This window comes from Vigna unguiculata, chromosome 9, assembly GCF_004118075.2.
Source record: "Vigna unguiculata cultivar IT97K-499-35 chromosome 9, ASM411807v1, whole genome shotgun sequence".
Lineage (NCBI taxonomy): Eukaryota > Viridiplantae > Streptophyta > Magnoliopsida > Fabales > Fabaceae > Vigna > Vigna unguiculata.
Genome location: NC_040287.1, coordinates 37,048,508 through 37,068,180, shown reverse-complemented (window position 1 = coordinate 37,068,180; position 19,673 = coordinate 37,048,508). Strand labels below are relative to the sequence as shown.

Here is a 19,673-nt window from a genome sequence, read left to right as displayed (position 1 = left end):
ATAAGTGGATATAAGTAAAAAATGATTTTGGTTTTATATATATATATATATATATATATATATATATATATATATATATATATATATATATATTATGTCTTTTAAGTTAAGTAGTTTCGCTCATGAAACATACCTCTGATTGTTATGGATTATTGAAGTTAATGTGTATGATTTATATATACTTAGGTATGGCTATGTGTATATCAAATATATACAGAGTCGATATATGTGATGAAGCATGGTTAGTGAATATACGTGATGTTGTATACTGTATAGACATCTAAGATAATGTTTCACAATAATGATAGGAAACCATCAAGAAAGTGAATTATACTACTTTTAGACTAAACCACATGAGAAATTAAAGGAGGTTTTTGCATTGAATTTCGTAAAGTAAGTAAAAGGAACCATTTGAATTAACTTAAGCTGGATTACTAATATATATTTTTTATAGGTTAGATGTTAATTTTTGTTACAATATATTTAATACAAGTCATTTTAAAGATATCTAGTGCGGCAAATCATTGTGATATTATAAGTTACAAAATTGAGAATCTCTATAATCTTGAATTGTGAATATGGTTCAATTTATTGAGAAGATTCTATAGTATAATATTTCTGATTACATTGTTATGGAAATTAAAAATGATGCGATGATGTAATTGATACGTATTAATAATATTTTATTATAAAAGATATATATGTTTTGATTTTTTTTTGCATTATATATTACTATATTACAATAACCATATTTACTAGAGTAAATGATTTTATTGGTAAAAATAACAATATCAAGCAAAATAATAAAAATTGTAATTCATTTATAGTTATTTGAAATTTTATACATATATTGAAATCGTAATAATTCAGAATAATAATACATAAAAATTATATGGTAATTTAATATATATATATATATATATATATATATATATATATATATATATAATGTTAGTTATTAGTAGTAATTAATAAAAAAATTGAAATCACAACTTTTTCCATTTTTTTTCCAAATACTACAAATGAATCTTATATCTCTAAATTATTAGTGAGAAAATTAAACTCATAAACTCTACCATAAAATTAGATTACATTTCGATCTTCTGTTTATTTTTTTATTAATATATGTGGTTTGCATGAACCAAATACCTCACTTTCTAAAAAATGCCATTGATTAGACACAAAGTATTTAAAAGGGAAGATATTAGCTATAATAGGATGAATGTCAACTCTAAGGGAAAAAAAGTCTAGTAAACATCGTTATAATGTACCTTTAGGTTAACTTTAATATATCTCTAACATGAATTTTAATACTTGATTAATTTGTTAGTTACCATCAAAGACCAATTTACCTTTCTAATCATAAATATCTGTGGAATTAGTAACACATGTTAACGATACAATTCCATTTTCATTTTTCAATCAGTTGCAAGTTTGAGCACAATTATGATTAGCAATAATTTAGTACATGCGTCAGCACATTATTATAATGTGAATCTTAAGGAAGACGCAACAAAAGTACTATGTTGTCAATGCCCATATAAGTGTTACCATCTCATTCAACGACAGTTTATATATTTTCTTATTAAGTGGGTCTTTTTATTTGTCTCAAACAAAAATATATATTATTTTTTTCGAATTTCAATAACATATTTGCTCCCCCATTATACATATTTTTTTAACTTTTATAATATTTTTTAAATAATATTTTCCTGTACCTCTAATCTATAAAAGTATTTTATCTAATTATCATATTATTATGCATATATAGAATTAGTAAATAAAAGCTTCATAAATATTTGATTGAAAAAAAAAAATTAAACAACACTAAAAAGAACACAAGCGTACTTACAGTATTGGGAAAGGGGAGAAATAAGTCAAATAGAAAAATCTACAACTATTTCATTAAAACCAAGAAAAATTATTATATTTTTCTCTTACATAAATATTAAACTAATGGCGTCATCTATTGTTCTTGAGTTAGTTTTTTCTTCAAATTTATTGCATAGATATTTATCTATTTTATTTTTTGGTTCCACGAAATAATTTTTGAAAATTTTAGTTTTTACAATATATTTTTCTTAGTTCATATTGTTAAAGAAACTTTAACTAAAAGGTGAAGTTACAAAAAGGGTGTCCCTTCTTGTATTATTTGTTGTAAACATAAACATGTTTGATGGAAATAATTTGTAGAAAATAAAAAGTAATATATATATATATATATATATATATATATATATATATATATATAAGAAATATGCTTTAAAAATTATCATTTATTAGTAGAAATTGATAAAGAGTACTGCTTTCCAACCTTAAATAAGTAAAAATTATGCTGAAAGTTAATAAAAAATAATTTAAGTGCTAATATTAATGTTAATAATAAGACGTATCAAATTGAATTAAATGCTCAGTTTTAACAACTTTAGCATTGAAACAAATTTTTATTAAGAGCACGTGAGGGCCCTGTTCGAAAAAAGCGTTTATTAAAATTGGCTTGGTAACGTGTTTGACCCGAATACGATCTCAAGGGGCGGTTTTAAATCAAGCTTTTTAGAATAGATAATATATGTAGAAATTTAGTGTAAAATTACCATATATAATAAATGTAAAACTGACGAAACTATTTTAATAAAAATAAGAAATATATTAGATTAGTATTTTATCTTCCTTAACTACTTTTTTAGGTGTTCTATAATATAAGAAACTACAATAATGAACCACAGTAATACAAAGTTAAAAGTGCTTTTGTGTGTAGTTTATATAATTTTAGTAATTATTTTATTTTTATATACTTTTAATATTTTTGTATTTATATTCTATATTTCTATTTTTTTTGTTAAACAATTCGTAATCAATAATTACTACAAAAAGAAAGTGTTTTTGTTACATAATTATAATAATTAAAATTATTTTTACACACTTAAAAAATGACATGTGTAACCCATATATGTGTATTTAATCGTTATCACATTAAAATATGCAATTTAATATATATATATATATATATATATATATATATGTATATATATAGTTAATGGTATTAAAAAAATACGCGACGGTTATTTTTAAAAGGAAAAGTTATTTAATTATATTAACATATATAAAAAGTTTTCAACTACTTATTTAATTAAATAAATAAACTATTTTGTTTATTAAAGAGTAAATTTATCCAATTGAAAAATGATATTTAAATAAGTTATAAAATAATATATCTATTTTATATTATGATGATATCAATATTTAACTTTTTATAATAATTATTTATTCTATTAGTAGTGGTCATGTAATATTTTAAATTATATTAGATACAAATATTTAAAAATGTTTTAAGAGTAGTAAAGTTGTAAGAATTACATTCAATTATTTTTATTCATACAAATTTAAACTACAAATAGATTTACATCATTTTATAAAAATTATTATATCTCAAAAAACCTTTTCTAAAGTTTCATATGCTTTTAACTTATCTTTTATCTATTTGATGATTAAAGACCATTAGTGGAATTATAACAAAAGATAAAATTTTTATTATTGTCAACTATATTCGTTGTCGTCGTCATATTCTTTTTTGTCTTCTTTTTTCTTTCTCCAATTTTTCCTACTTCAACACAATATATTTAATGATAATAAGTTTACTTACGGATCTTTCCAACATATTTTACAAATCAATTTCATATTGATGAAAGTATTTGTTGATAAATTAAAATGTAAAATCTGTTTAAAAAATTTGTCAAGTAATTTGAATTTATCGATAAATTTATTATTGTTGGTAACATTTTATCAGTAATTAAAAATTTTCTTATAATAAAATGGTGTTAAGAAAAACTATTTATATGTTGCATGATTAAACAATTATTTGATAAAGTATTAATAACATCAAGCTCAGATGGTAATTTTTTTCTTAAATTAGTTTTAAAAGTAAGATAAAATCGTATTTAATATAGAGTTATTCTTACTATTATTAGTGATACATAATAAACAATGAAGAAAAATAAATATATAGCAAATTATATGTCTAGTTGGTTATAAACAAATATATAAATGAGTTGTCTCAGTATATATCACTTTTGTCATCAAGTGAATGATTAGATAATTAAAATTAGAATGACATTAACATACATGAAACAACCATGACTTTAGAAAAAAATATAAAAAAACAACAAAACGTGTTTCTTAAATATTACAAAAATAACATCACGATTTCAATAAAATAAAAAACATAAAAATTAAGATGTTCTAAAATCGTATTTACATTAAAGCATCTTTATTTTAAAATCGCATAGCACAATTTGTCTGCTTTCATAATTTTCTTTTTCGAAACTTACAAAATTCCGTGAAATCCACATATAATTGTATCATAATGCTAAGAAAACCTCTTTTGGCTGATTCTATTATAATTAAATATTTCCTTAACACTACTTATTTGTTAATTATAAACACTCTGAATTAATGAAAAATGATTAATTAATCAGGGTTTTTCTTACCTGCACGTGGAAAGGAATAACGAATTGGAAAGAAGAAGTTTGAGAAAAGTATCATGTGAATTAAACATGACTAAGGTATCTTATGATCTTATCATGTTATGTATCTTTCATTATTAGACAACTGTAGTAGTTTGAAACTAGTCTTTCTCATGAATATTCACTAACAGATCCGAATCAGAAAAAAATATATATTAAACATGTCGATCAACGGCAAGATACAGTATAATATGATATATTAATTTTGACGTTAAATTAATGTCGGTCACATGTCATATATTTAATATTAATCACACAATTAATTAAGAGTTATTTATTTAATTACTTATCAAAATATTAGCAAATAGTTTAATTATTATTATTATAAGAAATTTTTAATTTATTGTATATGAAAAGGAAATGATAAAACATCATTTCTCTTATTATTATTATTATTATTATCATAGACTTTAATTTTTTCAAATATATAATTGGGAAGATTTAGCTGGTAGCCTTTGAGTAATATAATTCCACTCCCCATCTCAAGAAATTAAGAATTTCATATCATTGAACTTAAATATGAGTATAACAAATTAATAACATGTATTCTTAATACTAGCAAGGTTGTATGCAAATATGTTATATTATAGAGATGTTATATTTTTATTTTTAAACCGGAAGGATCCATCACATTAGACTTTGGATCCCAATGTTTTTAAGAATATAATCCTATACATATAAATCAATAATTACATTAATCTAAATATTGAAAACAAAAAACTAAAATAATATCGCATAATCTATTTGTGATAATAATAATAATAATAACATTATTCAAGGATAAAATAACAATAAATCTTTAAATTCAAAAAATTGTTATTTAATAAGATAATTATTACAGTACTATAAACTTTAATATCTTAATTATATTAACACTCAAGAAAATTCATTATTTGTTATCACATAAAAAACCATAAAAGAAAAAGAAAAACAATATAAAAAATAAACGACCCCATCACATCAAATTTATTATAAAAAATATACTTCACAAAACATAAACAAATTATAATTATTATGGAGATTTAACATAGAATACATATTTTTCCTAGTAAATTATAATTATTACTTTTATTCATGACTACACAAAAAGTGCAAGTTATCATAATAAATATTGCAAACTCGATTACATTAGTTATTGTGAAATTTTTAATCAGTATATATTTTTTTAATTATATATATATATATATATATATATATATATATATATATATATATATATATATATATATATATATATATATGTGTGTGTGTGTGTGTGTGTTATCAAATTTTAAGGAATATGTATATAGAAAGTTATGAAAATTATACAATAATTTTTTTAAAACAAGAATAATTATTATAAAAAAGATTACAGGATATAAATATTTTCGAGTTACTCGTCTTAAACTTATGAAATGATATTTTCGTTATTAGATAGCGATATTGAACTAATATAAAATTACTTTTATTATCATTCTTAAAGCAATATCCACTCAAGTCTAACATTTATGAGATCCAAAGTCGTGTTTATTTTAATTTTTTGTTTCTTATCATAACTTCTTTTTTTCTAACTTATTACATTATAAATTAATTTTTTATAGTGTAACCGATGTTGGTGCAACAAGATTTCGTGTATGTTACGGGTTTTTATCTGACTAAAACCACGACACATGTTGAATCATAATGTTATCTGGGTCATGTATTCAATGCGATATGCGTTTGGTTTCAGATTTCGATTACAAAATAGATAGTATTATTTTTTATATCACAAATTTTATACACTCTTTACGTATATTATTTTAATTTTAATTTTTTGTTTAGAAATAAAAAATTATTTTTCCAATAACTAAAATATTTAAAAATAAGTTGTCAGTGGGTGAAATGATGTAAGGAAAAAAATATTTTCCTTTTTCAAATATACGTTATTTGTATGTTGATTATCCTTGACGCAACAATACACTGAAAAATGGTAAGGTGACGTTGATAAATAGCCCCACTTTCTAAAAATGGCATGAAAACCATCCTAATTGAGACGACAAAACCTGAAAAATGACTTTTTACAAATAAAATACCAAAAGTGACTTTAAGCTTTATCGTACAGACATATCTTTTGAATTTTGCAGAGGGACACAACCAATTTCATCTTCAAGTTTTAACAAAAAATAATTCTACAAGTATGTCTTTTCAGAGAAATATTAATAATATATATATATAGTATTATTATTGATTTGGTTTCCTAATTTTTTTTGAGTTTGTTTAATTTGATTTCTGAATTTTTAAAAGATTCAATTTGGTATTTTTATTTGTTAAAGTTGATCAATTTAGTAGCTCTTATTACATCTCAATTTATGTCGTTTATATAGTGATGAATTGTTATTGTACAACAAATTAAACAACTAATCTTAATATCATACTGAATATACATGATCAAGAAAACATCAAAGAAACTAAAATAATTTAACTACACCCAACAAACAAACAACCAAATTAAAAACTTTACTCACGTTTCTATTGCACAGTGACAGTTCACCAGTATATAAACGACATTAACTGCAATATAACAGAAGATAATAAATTGAACTACTTTCAAAAATAAGAATATCAAATTACATATTTCAAAAACTCAGAAACCAAATTGAACATTTCAAAAATTTAAAAACTAAATTGAATCAACTCAAAAAACTGAAGAATCAAATCAATAATTATACCTAACATATAATATCATGTCCCTGTGATAAATTTGACAGATCTTTTAATTAACTCAGTGTCTATAACATTCAATCTCATAACTTTAAGTTACAGATGATATATTAATATATAAATACTTTTACTAAGAAAACACATAGATTATTGTGGCATCTATTTATCTACTTTTTTATTTATTATATTGTTATATTTTAATGAATTATCATTCGATGTTTACTATTCATTGACTGATAAGTCATTATCCGAATTTTTCCTAAATGAAAATAATATATATTTTAATCATCAAATGCCGAAAGAAGACATATCCTTGTTGCTAACTACTAAGAATATTTTGTTAGTTATCTCTTAGAAACACACATAGACTGAAATTGCTCGATGATCCGATTCCTTTGAATAAAAATAGAATAATTGTTTGCTAAATTTTCAGAAGCATGCAGATTACGTATATGAGTTTTCAAAGATGATATAAAGTTACACGTCTCACTGTGCTCTCTGTTGCCACCAATTGATTTTTCGGGTTCATAATTGATATTATGTAATTGATGTTTTTGACCTAATGAAACACCAATATATAATAATAGTTTAAGAAAAATATGTACGGGGTGAAAAAAATTACCATTCTAATATAATTTTTTGAAAAATCATCAGAATAAATAAATGGTATAAAAAGTTACAAAATTGAGTAAACACCACGAACTACACAAAAATGATTTTGTTTTTCTATTCTTCATAACATAAAAATAGTATTTGACGTACATAACTTTTGTTTTACATAATTCTTTTTAAAAAAATATTATATTTTAATTCTAGAATCTGACTTTCATATTTTATTTCACAATATGAATTAATATGAGTCATTAATTTTTTAAAATAAAAAATAATTATATATTAATTAATAATTTACATTAAATGACGTCAACAATTATAAAATAAAAATATAAAATAAGAGTAAAAGAAATCATATATCATTATACTTTTACTAAATCATGATCTGTAAGTATGTAGAAAACTAATATGGATATAAAAAGAAGAACTCTTTATATCTATAGGTATAGATAAAATAATTATGTCTTTTATATCATACTTAAATTACGTACATACTTTCTTACGCAAGTTTCTTTTTCTTTATTAAGAAATTTAGTATTTATATTTCTTGTGATTTGTCCGTTTTATTTTAATAAATATGTGTTTAATTTTTTTATTCTCCTTTCTTTTCATAATTACGCTTTTCATTATTGGAAATAAACATGTCGTGTGTTTATGACAATTTTAACATCATGGTAATATTTTATAGGTACACAATTCTCGCGCTTGGGGACTTGTATTATTGATAACTTATATAATATTATCGCAAACGTAATAAGACATAAATATATACTTTTTTATTTATAAAAAATCAATGATTGCGTGAACATTATTAGAGGTAATGTTGGGCTGTCAATGTCAGATGTTACAGTGAGAACATGTATCACGCACTTATACAGTTTGATAGGCACTTCGTACTATCATTAATGAAGGTATATTATATTATATATATTATAAGTGTAAAGTATTTACTATTTTTTTTAATTAACAATTAATTTTATAAGAAAATTTATTAAATTACTCTGGTTGAGGTATTTATTTTTAATCTCTTTCGCTTTATTTACAAAACTAGAAATTCAAATTTTTCTTGAAATATTTATCTCAGACCCACGCAGATCAAAATAAATAAATAAAACCGAAATTAAGACTAACTTATACGCATCGCATAGGTTTAAATTGTAGCAGCATCGAACGTGAGGCTAAAGTTTCTTGTTTTTTTGTCTTATTTTTCAAATTTACTTTTCTAAAATACTGACACAACATTATGAGATTGTGATGTGTCTTAATCTTATCATCCCAATATGAATAGAGAATATTGCCAACCTTAAGCTTTGTCTTGAATTAGTTAAAGTACATTTGCTTTTAGAATATTATTTCTTTTCAATAATAGCAAGCAAGAGGAACAGTAGAACATTTCAAATTCGATGTTTTTTAAATAAATGTTATTAAGAACAAGATGGTGGATCTATTTTTGCCAAATGTCTGCTAACTTATTCTCAAATAAAAGAGTTGTCTTTTTACAGACATTAGATCACCGATAAAATTGAATAAATGGTAAAGTTTTGTTTTTATTTAGATTTCTTGACTCTTATAATGTTTGTATCCAAAACACCAGTGAATTGCTGCATCTGTGCCACGTAAGAACGTCTCGTCAAGAAAATAGATTTTTTTTTAATAATTAAATTTTGATAATTTTTTCTCATAATTTTTTTAATATTTTAAAAAAATTATTATTTTATAGGATAAGAAAGAATAAGAGTATTGTAAACGTGAAACATTAATAAACAATATCAACTTTTTCTTTTATATTTGTATAAAAATTTGGCAGGTGTTTTGTCTTTGAAAATTCTCCTGTGAATATAATCGAATATTCCTCACATTCGAATTCGATATACTGAGGAAGGAATCTTAACTTTTTCTCTTTAGATCGAACAAAAAAATTAAAATATTACGTGTTGGATTTATCTTTTAATATTTTTCTTAAAGAATGCAAACACTCAATCTGGCCGAAAACAAGGCTAAAAGCAAAGTTGACCAATTTTAATTCTTTCATGTGACTCTGTTTTTTAATCAAATAAACGCGTTCACTTGTGTAGATTTCATCGATCTATTATGTCATGAGTATGGACTGTGAATTATTCTATCAAAACGTGAGTTATATTAAGTTCTACAAATTATTCAACTTAATTTACATGAAAACATGAAAGTAATTATTTTATTTAAACAATATTTAAACTAACATTTTCACTAAATAATTTTAATTCATTTTATTTTATACTTTGAACGATCCAATTAAATGTTTATAAACTTTAAATATTGTTTTTATTATAAACTTGTCAGATGACCCATGCCCATACGCTTGTTCAGGATAGCTTACAGACAAGATGAGTTGTTTTGTGACATTCAATTATTTACAATGAATAGTAAATTAATTAAAGACAAAATAAAATTTAAAACAAAATACAAACACAGATAATTTTAATCTCCATTAGTAGTAAATTACAGACCATAATAAAAGAAAAGACAAAAGCATATATTTTACAACATATACATACATTAACTACTTAAGTAAATTGTAAACTCTTTATGAACATATATCATTTTACATTTCAAAATCACAATAAATTTAAATTGAAGTGTAATATTAAGTATAATTGCTATTTATAATGACACTAGTAATAATGATTGCCCCAACCATTCCATAAATAAGATGAGAAAATATTGCATTCGTGTGATAAGAATGAAAATTTTTCCGTTTTGGGCACGACCTGTTTGTTCCCAAAAGGAATACCCCAAACTTGTTGGAAGCATAAATAATCACCAATAATAATTATCATACATTTTTTTTTATTTCCTTTTATTAGGGTATAAACCATGGGTCCTTTATTAAATATTTTGGTGTCTACTATTTGCTTGATTAATGTTTAATTAAATATTTATCATAAAACTCAATTATTAACAAATAAAGATATACTCTTAATGTAAAATTTACCTATCGATGTGTCTTTATCTATGATGCACGGATACAGTACATGTATCGGATCGGATATGACACATATCTAATACGTCAATATATTTATTTTGAAAAATAATAAGATATGATACGTGATAGATACGCGATATATGAATATTGAGAAGTGTGTACAATAATTCTTAAAAACACAATAAATATATGATTGTCTTGTTTTAATTCAAATTAAAACTATATGTACTAAAGTTATTAACATAAAAAATATAAATTATTGTCATCATAAAAGTAACACTCTAAGAAAACTCTTAAATAATGACCAATTTTAGTAACAAAATTATATTAGAGACCAATTTCTTAATTAGAGACCAATTTATAGACTAATTATTTTGGTAGCCAAGTAGCTAATGTTAGTGACTAATTTAAAAATCAATTATTTTGGTAGTCAAAATCTTGATAACTAATGTCGGTGACAAATTTAGAAATCAATTTATAATAAAAATTATTTTAATTATCAATTAGAGACTAATTATAATTTTTTGGAACTATTTTAGTTGCCAATAATTTTAGTTTTTAAATTGATACTTAAATTGGTCACTATAAAGTAACTAATTATTTTTGTTACTAAAATTGATCATTATTCAAATATTTTATTGTATTGTACTACGATTTTGTAAATGAGATACTTCACTTATTAGTATCGATAAAGTATTCTAAATTATTAGATACCAATATGTAACCCAAATTAAAGTATCGGTACATCGTAACTATTTATGCACCTACTTTACTTTATTTGTGTGTTTTTATGGGGGTCGAATAAATCTTACACGTGGTGAATTTTTTTTTCTATAAAATATATATAGGTTGTTCATGCAGTGTGTGAATATGGAAGGTGTAATTATTGACTTATTTAGACCAGCTTTTTTGTAAACACTTTTAGATAAAAAATTGGCTGAAATTACAAATAAACATTATAAACATGTAAATATCAGAGTCTCAATTATTTTGGATCTTTATAAATTGAAGCTAAGGTAGCATGGCACAGAATACGAATCAGTAGAGAAAGAGAAAGAGACAGAGAGAGAAAGAGACAGCGCAAACTTCGCTGCTGATAAATCCACTCACTGCTAGAAAATTGCTGTGAACATCCTTTGTTCATTTTCTTTATTAATTTAATCTTTTTCTTGTTTTCTACATTTTTTTTTTCACGGTATTTTTTGTCACGCAAAAAGTGAAAGTTCTTGGGAGGTTGCTGATTCGTTTTCCGAGGAACAAAAATTTATAAAATCGGTGTTTCTCAAAATTAGTTCCTAGAAAATAGCTTCATCCAATTCAGCCAAGTTTTTTCTTCGCATCTTCTTTTCTTCGTCCGATCGAGTCTTTCTTCCGGTCAAACAGAGACTCTGTTGATTACAGAACAAATTCCAAATTCAATTTCTCTGAAGGAAAGAAGCGTATGGGATCCACATGGATTGTGTTGTTGTTTTGTTCTGCGTGCGTTTTCGCGATGGCTTCTGCAGAAAGAAGCATTACGAGAATGGAGGTGGCACGGTTTAATGTTACCGAAGATCCTGCACAGAATTTTCTCACGAGAGTTGTTAATTTCTTGTGGCAATCTGAGGATACAGGGTATCATCACGTGTGGCCGGTAAGCTCTTCATCTCTTTTGAATTCTTGGTTTCGTTCTTCTTGAAGACAAAGACACAGAAAATTCATGGGATTTGGTTTTGTTTTATTTTTGGATTGGGAAAGCGATAACTTCATTTGACCTGTCTGATTTGCTTTTGCTTGTCATTTTGATGATTCACTTCACAAATGTTCCGATTCGATGATTGGATCAGAAACATAACCATGTGAAGACAGAAAGCTAACTTAAAAATTACATTATTTTCGGATAATAATATTTTAAAAATTAAATTTTGATAACTTCTTATATGTAAGAGGTGGCATAATATTTTATTAAGTAATTTTAAAATATAAAAAAAAATCACTTAAAAAATAACACTTCAAATATTTTAAATTAGAGAAAAAATTATCCAAATTTAATAATTAAAAATTATTTTCCATTATTTTAGTGACTTAACATGCAATGAATCTTAATATAAATTCGTTGTTGTTTGAATAAATTTATTGAGGAAATGAATGTGAGGATGATTACCTATGTTTAAATAATGAAAAAAAGTTTTTGTACAGCAGAGTTGTATGGGCAGAAAATGGAAATTTCAGAAAAGATAAACATAGTTGAAAATTAACAAATTTTCTGAAATTTTTCGGTTGTTTTTCAACAAAATGTCTGAAAATAACTTTTAAGTTATTCCAAATATGCTGTTAAGTAAGAGTAAGTTTTTTAATGACCCACTAATTTCATCATTTGTTCTTAAATAATTTTTAAACTATTGAAATATTTATCATTTTAGTTTAAAAGTAATGTATTTCAATAATATTCAGGTACTGTTTAACATGATTTCTTATATATTTTAGGATTATTTAAATAGTTTTTTTTTTACTTTAATTATGAACAATCTAAGAAAAATAATGTTTTCAGGATAGTATATGTGGGTTATTTGAGAAAAATAAATTATCTAAATGAAAGCGAAAATAGAAGGATTTTTTTTTTGTTCTATTTTTGTTCTGTTGATTTCTTAGTTAGTTAAAGAAAAAACAAATTGGAGCTCTGTTTTGTTTTCTTCTCCTATAAACTGAAAATGGAAAAGTAGATAGATACAATGGTATAGCAAGCAAGAGAAAAGTTATGGTGTTGTTACTTTCACATGACGATGCTACTATTATTTTCAGAACAAATTTTTACATGGAATTTATATTTATTATTTTATTCTTTTATATATATATTTTTAACAAATATAAAAGTTAATTTTTTTAATAATTAAAATATTTGTGAAAGTGAGTTGTAAAGTGACAGAAGTGTTGTAAAAAAAAACATTTTTGTTTGCAGGATTTGGAATTTGGATGGCAAATTGTTGTGAGTACATTTGTTGGGTTTTGTGGTGCGGCTTTTGGAAGTGTGGGTGGTGTTGGTGGAGGAGGCATATTCGTGCCTATGCTCAGTCTAATCATTGGATTTGATCCTAAATCAGCCACAGCTATTTCTAAATGTAAGATTAATCACGATTATGCGTTCTTTAATTTTTTTAGTTTTACGGTTTACTTAAGATAAACAATTTAATTACACTCTTTTATACCTTTTATAAATAAATATGTTGTGTTTTTCATGGTACTTTTTTCATTTTTAACTATTCAAAGTCAACCCTAAAGTACTCTAAAATCATAAAAATCTGCCATAATTAATATCCCCCGGCCGACATAATCCTACTATTGGTAGATCAATGTAAAATGAGGAAGAAAAAAATATTGAAGTAAAAAAAATAAATAGATATGTTTTTGTCCCATATTTTTTATCTTTGGATTTTACAAAATATTTGTTAATTTTTTGGCTTTTGTAACTTTATTTTTTGTCTCAGTTCTCTTATTGTTTTATTTTAATTCCTGCTAATTTTTTTTTTCATATAATGTAAAACGTAATTCCCTTTTTTTTTCAAACAGACTAATTTAAAACAAATAAAATAGTAATTTTACAAAAATTAAAACAAAATACAAGAACTACTAGAACTACTGAAACTAAACAGCGGAACTTTTACCAAGATTAAAAAATAAGGACTCAGATAAATTAAGACTATATTTCAAGGATTAAAATTACATTTAAGATTACAGAAAAAATGAAAAAAAAATGTTATATTTAAATTTAAATTTTGAAAATCATTGATTTTTTCTCTCTTTTATTTCCCATTCTTTTTCTTCGGCCAAGCTAAAAAGTTTTCTGGTTGTTCGTATCATTCTCTATTTTCTTTAGTTATATTCAAACGCACTATAAAAAGAGAAATAAAAGACTTACAACTTTAAGAGTTCACTATCTTTAATCATCGTTAGGTTTACTGAGAAAATTTCACCGAAAAAAATAAATATTAACAAAATTTAAAACTTACACTTTAGATTTCTAACGATCATCATGTGCGTAATGTTTATTACAGGTATGATCATGGGTGCAGCTGTGTCAACGGTTTACTACAACCTTAAACTGAGGCATCCTACGATGAATAAGCCAATCATAGACTATGATTTGGCTCTTCTCATTCAACCAATGCTCATGCTGGGTATCAGCATTGGAGTAGCCTTCAATGTTGTATTTCCTGATTGGATAGTCACAATATTGCTTATTGTTCTCTTTCTAGGTAACAATCATTGAAGCTGCCATTTTTCTTTGCCACTTTTATATTTTTTAACTCATTTTATTGTCTTGCAGGCACCTCAACAAAAGCATTCTGTAAGGGGGTTGAAACCTGGAAAAAGGAAACCATAATGAAAAAGGTCTTGCTTAACTTCATTTATATTTTCACTTCCATTTTTTACCTCACACTTTCCCATAACTATATAACATAAATAATTCAGTTAAATATGTTTTTTGCTTTCTCAACTTGGATGCACGCGAAATTGAAATTTATTTTTCTCTTAAATTTTGATACACTTTATTTTTATAATAATGTTAATAATAATGAATGGATATAATCCTTTTAATCTAATAACATTATTTTTTTATGAGTTAATGGTATTTCATATTGTTATTTAAACTGGAACATATTAAATGATGCAACAATTCCGATCAAGTCCAAATTTCCAAATTCTATGTTGAATTTTTAGATGTTATCTTGTGTTGAACGCTAAAAATACACTATATTAATACTTTAAAAATTTTTTAGTATATTTTAAAAATTAAAAATTAATGGTTATTAATATATTTTGAAAACACAACAAAGAATAATACAAAACTCAACAAAAAATTCAAATTCACTTGAATGTTAGCTTAGAATATAATTTAACACTTAAAAAAAAGTTAATATCATTTAACTAAAAGGATAATATTTATTTATTTTTTAAATTTAAAAATTAAAATATATTAAAATATTGGTCATGAATGAATTTTAATTTTGGATATAAGTTGGACACTGACACTAAAAAGAAGTATTGTTTTGTTACTGACTTTGTATCTTTCAATATAATTAACAAGAAGAGAGCACTGTTTTGGTGTATATAACCTGGAATTGAGGGCTAACTGTTTGACATTTTGTATCAATCTAGGAAGCTGCTAGGCGGCAACAATCAAACGGTGAGTTCAGATATTCATCAACGTACACCAAATCATATTTAAGTTTTACCGGAACAATTTTTTTCTTATGTTGCAACTTTCATTTTGGTGTAGCTTCAGCTGAAGTGGAATACAAGCCTCTTCCAAGTGGGCCAAATGGTGTCGCTGTGAAGGACATCAAGAGTGTCACCATTGAACATGAGGTCACTATATTCTCTTCTCCACTGTGTTCTTTTATGAACTTCCTGATTTTCCTTTTATATCTAATAATGTGGATTCTGCAGGTCACTATTATTGAAAACGTATGTTGGAAGGAGTTTGGACTTCTTATGTTTGTTTGGGTTTCGTTCCTTGCATTACAGATTGCCAAGGTTGTTCTTTCATGTCTACTAACAAACAACACTTTGTACCTTTTACACCATGCAACTTTTCTAACTAGGGATAAAAAATAATGTGCTATTATGGACAGGAAAACTACACGACTACTTGTTCAACATGGTATTGGGTACTGAACTTGTTACAGGTAATTGTTTTCGGGACATTCCTCCATAGCTTTACTCTTATACAATTCTTCTGTCAGAAAACTGTCTGTTACAACATCTTTAAACCTTTCGAAACATGGTTTCCATGTTCTGCAGATTCCTGTCTCGATTGGGGTAACTGCATATGAGGCAGCTGCCTTGTTCAGTGGACGCAGAGTAATAGCTTCCATCGGAGAAGAAGGGAAAGATTTCACTGTTTTACAGCTATTTGTCTATTGTGTCTTTGGCATACTTGCTGGCGTAGTTGGTGGCATGTTGGGACTAGGAGGAGGATTCGTTATGGGTCCACTTTTTCTCGAGCTCGGAGTCCCACCTCAGGTTAGTTTTATAAATGTAAATCTTATCTTAGAAAGTGTTCGGGTGTTTCGAGAAAGGATATCGGAAAGATACTACACTAATAAGCACGAGCCCAACCTACATATAAGGCATTCACACCACTTTTAACTCAAAATTTTATAAGACAATGGGTTTATGGATATTGATCCTTACATGTTCCTCAATTTATTCATTTTTACTCAATGCGGGACTTAAACTCATACTTGAATCTAGTATTAGAATCGTCCAAAATCAATTCTAATGAGATTTATTATTTGTTAGATTTATGATAATAGTATTCGTCACTGTTAATATCGAATTTTATGTTGAAAATGCGAAGTTGTTACGAAGGATATGTTTGGAGATATGTAAATATATGAAGCAATGCGTGAGAGATGTAAATTTAGAGTATCTATGATTGCAAATATGAAATGATATTTGGTGAGCGTAGAAGCAGATGAAAGAAGTTTATTTCTGTTACTAAAACGATTCAACGTCTTATGTGCAGGTGTCAAGTGCCACAGCCACCTTTGCCATGACCTTCTCCTCATCTATGTCAGTTATAGAATACTATCTCTTGAAACGTTTTCCAGTTCCTTATGGTTAGTGCCCCAGAACTTCAAAATTAACTCTTAAAAATAGCATAAAGTGATGCGATTCATTTATTTAATTAATTTAATGCTATTAAAAAAATTGTTATCAATTTCTTTTATAAAATCTTTTTCATTTCGATGAATAGTTATCCACAAAATAATTATAAATCAATTCAAACTTAAAAAAAATTAAAAAAAAACTTTTTATATAAAATTTTATAACAAAATTTTGGTAAATGTTCCACAGCTGGATACTTCACTCTTGTGGCTGTCATTGCTGCTGTAGTTGGACAGCACATTGTGAGAAAAATGATCATCCTTTTTGGAAGAGCATCTCTTATTATCTTCATTCTAGCTTCTACAATATTTATCAGTGCAGTTTCATTAGGTGAGAATCGCATGCAATTCTTTTGGTTTTGGTGAAAACTTGCTAATTATAATGTTAATGTGCATGTGCTGATGAATTTTGAATCGTTTTTGGCTCGCATGTTAGGTGGAGTTGGTATTGCAAATATGATACACAAAATAGAGAATCATGAGTACATGGGATTTGAGAATCTCTGCAAGTATGGATAATAGCGAATTTTGAAATATTATTCTGTCCTATTTGCAGCATTATTGGTGAGGCCAAATCTCCTGTTGCCAAAATTGACTTTCAATTATTGGCATGGCTTCAACTATGTTGGTGATGTGTCATTATATGGATAGTTGTTGTGAAGTGATGTAGTGAGGGAAATATTCCGAATATTCATTTTGTTGATTTATATTTTTTTTAATAACAACCACTTTTAAATTTTTTTAATGAACTACTTAAATAGTTACTTCTTTCTATTATTTAATGACAACAAACGTTATTATAATAATACCAAACAGTTGAAAATAATGTTAATGTCAACGAAATTCAATAATAAAAGATATAAAAATGGTCTAAAATAATGTCAATGAAAAATATAAAAATAATTTGAACGATATAATTGTAAAATATATAAAAAAAAGCACTTACATTTCAAACATAAAATAATTAATATTTATGTTTTATATAAAAATTATGAATTTTAGAATACTAAGAAAGTAGCCATTATTTTAATTCGTCAACAACATCTACCCTACCCTAACGCGTAAGCTCCTCCTTCAGCGACGACGGAGTACTGCACCATGTTATTTTAAAAAAAATTATATTATGATTCTAATTTTTTATCTATATTAATTAAATTATATCAAAAAATAAAAAATAAAAGTTAAATGAGATTCTAATTTTTTATCTATATTAATTAAATTATATCAAAAAATAAAAAATAAAAGTTAAATGAAAATCATAATATCATTATTTTTATTAAAAAAACTAGACACAAAAATATTGTTATTTAATTTAATTACATCTTTTGATTTTAATATTTATTATTTTATTTGTCATTTATTTTGTAAATGAAAATTGAATACTGTAATGAAAAATGTGACCTGTGAAATTATGTAATATGAAATGATATTGAATTATTTTTTTATAAATTGATTAAACTCATTTATTGGACTAGCCCACAAAATTATTTTAAATACTTATAAAGTATAATAAAGTAGATTTTTTACATTTAAAAAAAATATTATATTATATCTATAACAATATATAAAGGGGATTCTCCTTTTGTGTCCACTTTTCAAAATACCGATTTTACCCTTTAAATATAATAATTTATTAAATTTTTAAAAATTGACCGTTACTTTTACAAACTTTTTATAAAATCATATGTCTCTGCTTATTCTCTTATTCTTTATTTATCAATATTTATTCTTTTATCTGTTATGATATATTTAACTTTATTTTAATAAATATTAATGCATACACAGGCGTGATAGCGCCTGTGTTACGCTAGTATATATATATATATAATTTTGTAATGTTATAATTTACATGATATTTATCATCATTTTATTGAAAAATAAAATTAAAAAATCTCACTTAAAATAAATGAAGGTATCAAATGTTCTAAAATCTTTCTCAGGAATTATTACAGTTGTATTTTCAATAACATTGACAACCAAATATTGTTAAAAATTCAATACCTCAAACGATATAAACTTCTCGACTCTTACGTTTGCGTTTACACACGATCCAATAATTTTAAAATGATAAATTGTATAGTCTTTTTCTATATGAAGACTAATGGTAATAACACTATTAGTTAAAAATGAATAATAAACAAATAAAATTTCTTCTCATTCTCCAAACATTATGAAGATCTATGTTGTAGAGTATGACGTTAAAATTGTACAATATATATATATATACATGTTTAAGATTATATCTCT

The 19,673-nt window shown here is 24.7% G+C and overlaps 1 protein-coding gene across 2 annotated transcripts; it reads left to right on the top strand.

The window, feature by feature from the left end:
* Positions 1 to 11,801: 11,801 nt before the first annotated feature.
* LOC114164672 (sulfite exporter TauE/SafE family protein 3) lies at positions 11,802 to 18,171 on the top strand. Of its 2 annotated transcripts, none has more exons than XM_028049412.1 (12): positions 11,802 to 12,409; positions 13,715 to 13,874; positions 14,808 to 15,008; positions 15,080 to 15,144; positions 15,913 to 15,940; positions 16,040 to 16,122; positions 16,204 to 16,290; positions 16,389 to 16,442; positions 16,558 to 16,779; positions 17,285 to 17,378; positions 17,617 to 17,757; positions 17,863 to 18,171. In XM_028049412.1, exons 1-12 carry the CDS (start codon positions 12,218 to 12,220, stop codon positions 17,943 to 17,945), a joined length of 1,410 nt encoding a protein of 469 aa, XP_027905213.1. In that variant the 5' UTR covers positions 11,802 to 12,217; the 3' UTR covers positions 17,946 to 18,171. The 2 variants fall into 2 exon arrangements, with proteins under 2 accessions (XP_027905213.1, XP_027905212.1); XM_028049411.1 differs by having other exon boundaries at positions 16,034 to 16,122.
* The last annotated feature ends 1,502 nt before the right edge of the window (positions 18,172 to 19,673 follow it).

Coding starts and splice junctions, on each gene's coding strand:
- LOC114164672 (XM_028049411.1), top strand. CDS start 12,218: ATGGGATCCACATGGATTGTGTTGTTGTTTTGTTCTGCGTGCGTTTTC. Junction 16,123..16,203: donor GTGTCACCATTGAACATGAG/GTCACTATATTC, acceptor TGGATTCTGCAG/GTCACTATTATTGAAAACGT. Junction 16,780..17,284: donor AGCTCGGAGTCCCACCTCAG/GTTAGTTTTATA, acceptor TCTTATGTGCAG/GTGTCAAGTGCCACAGCCAC.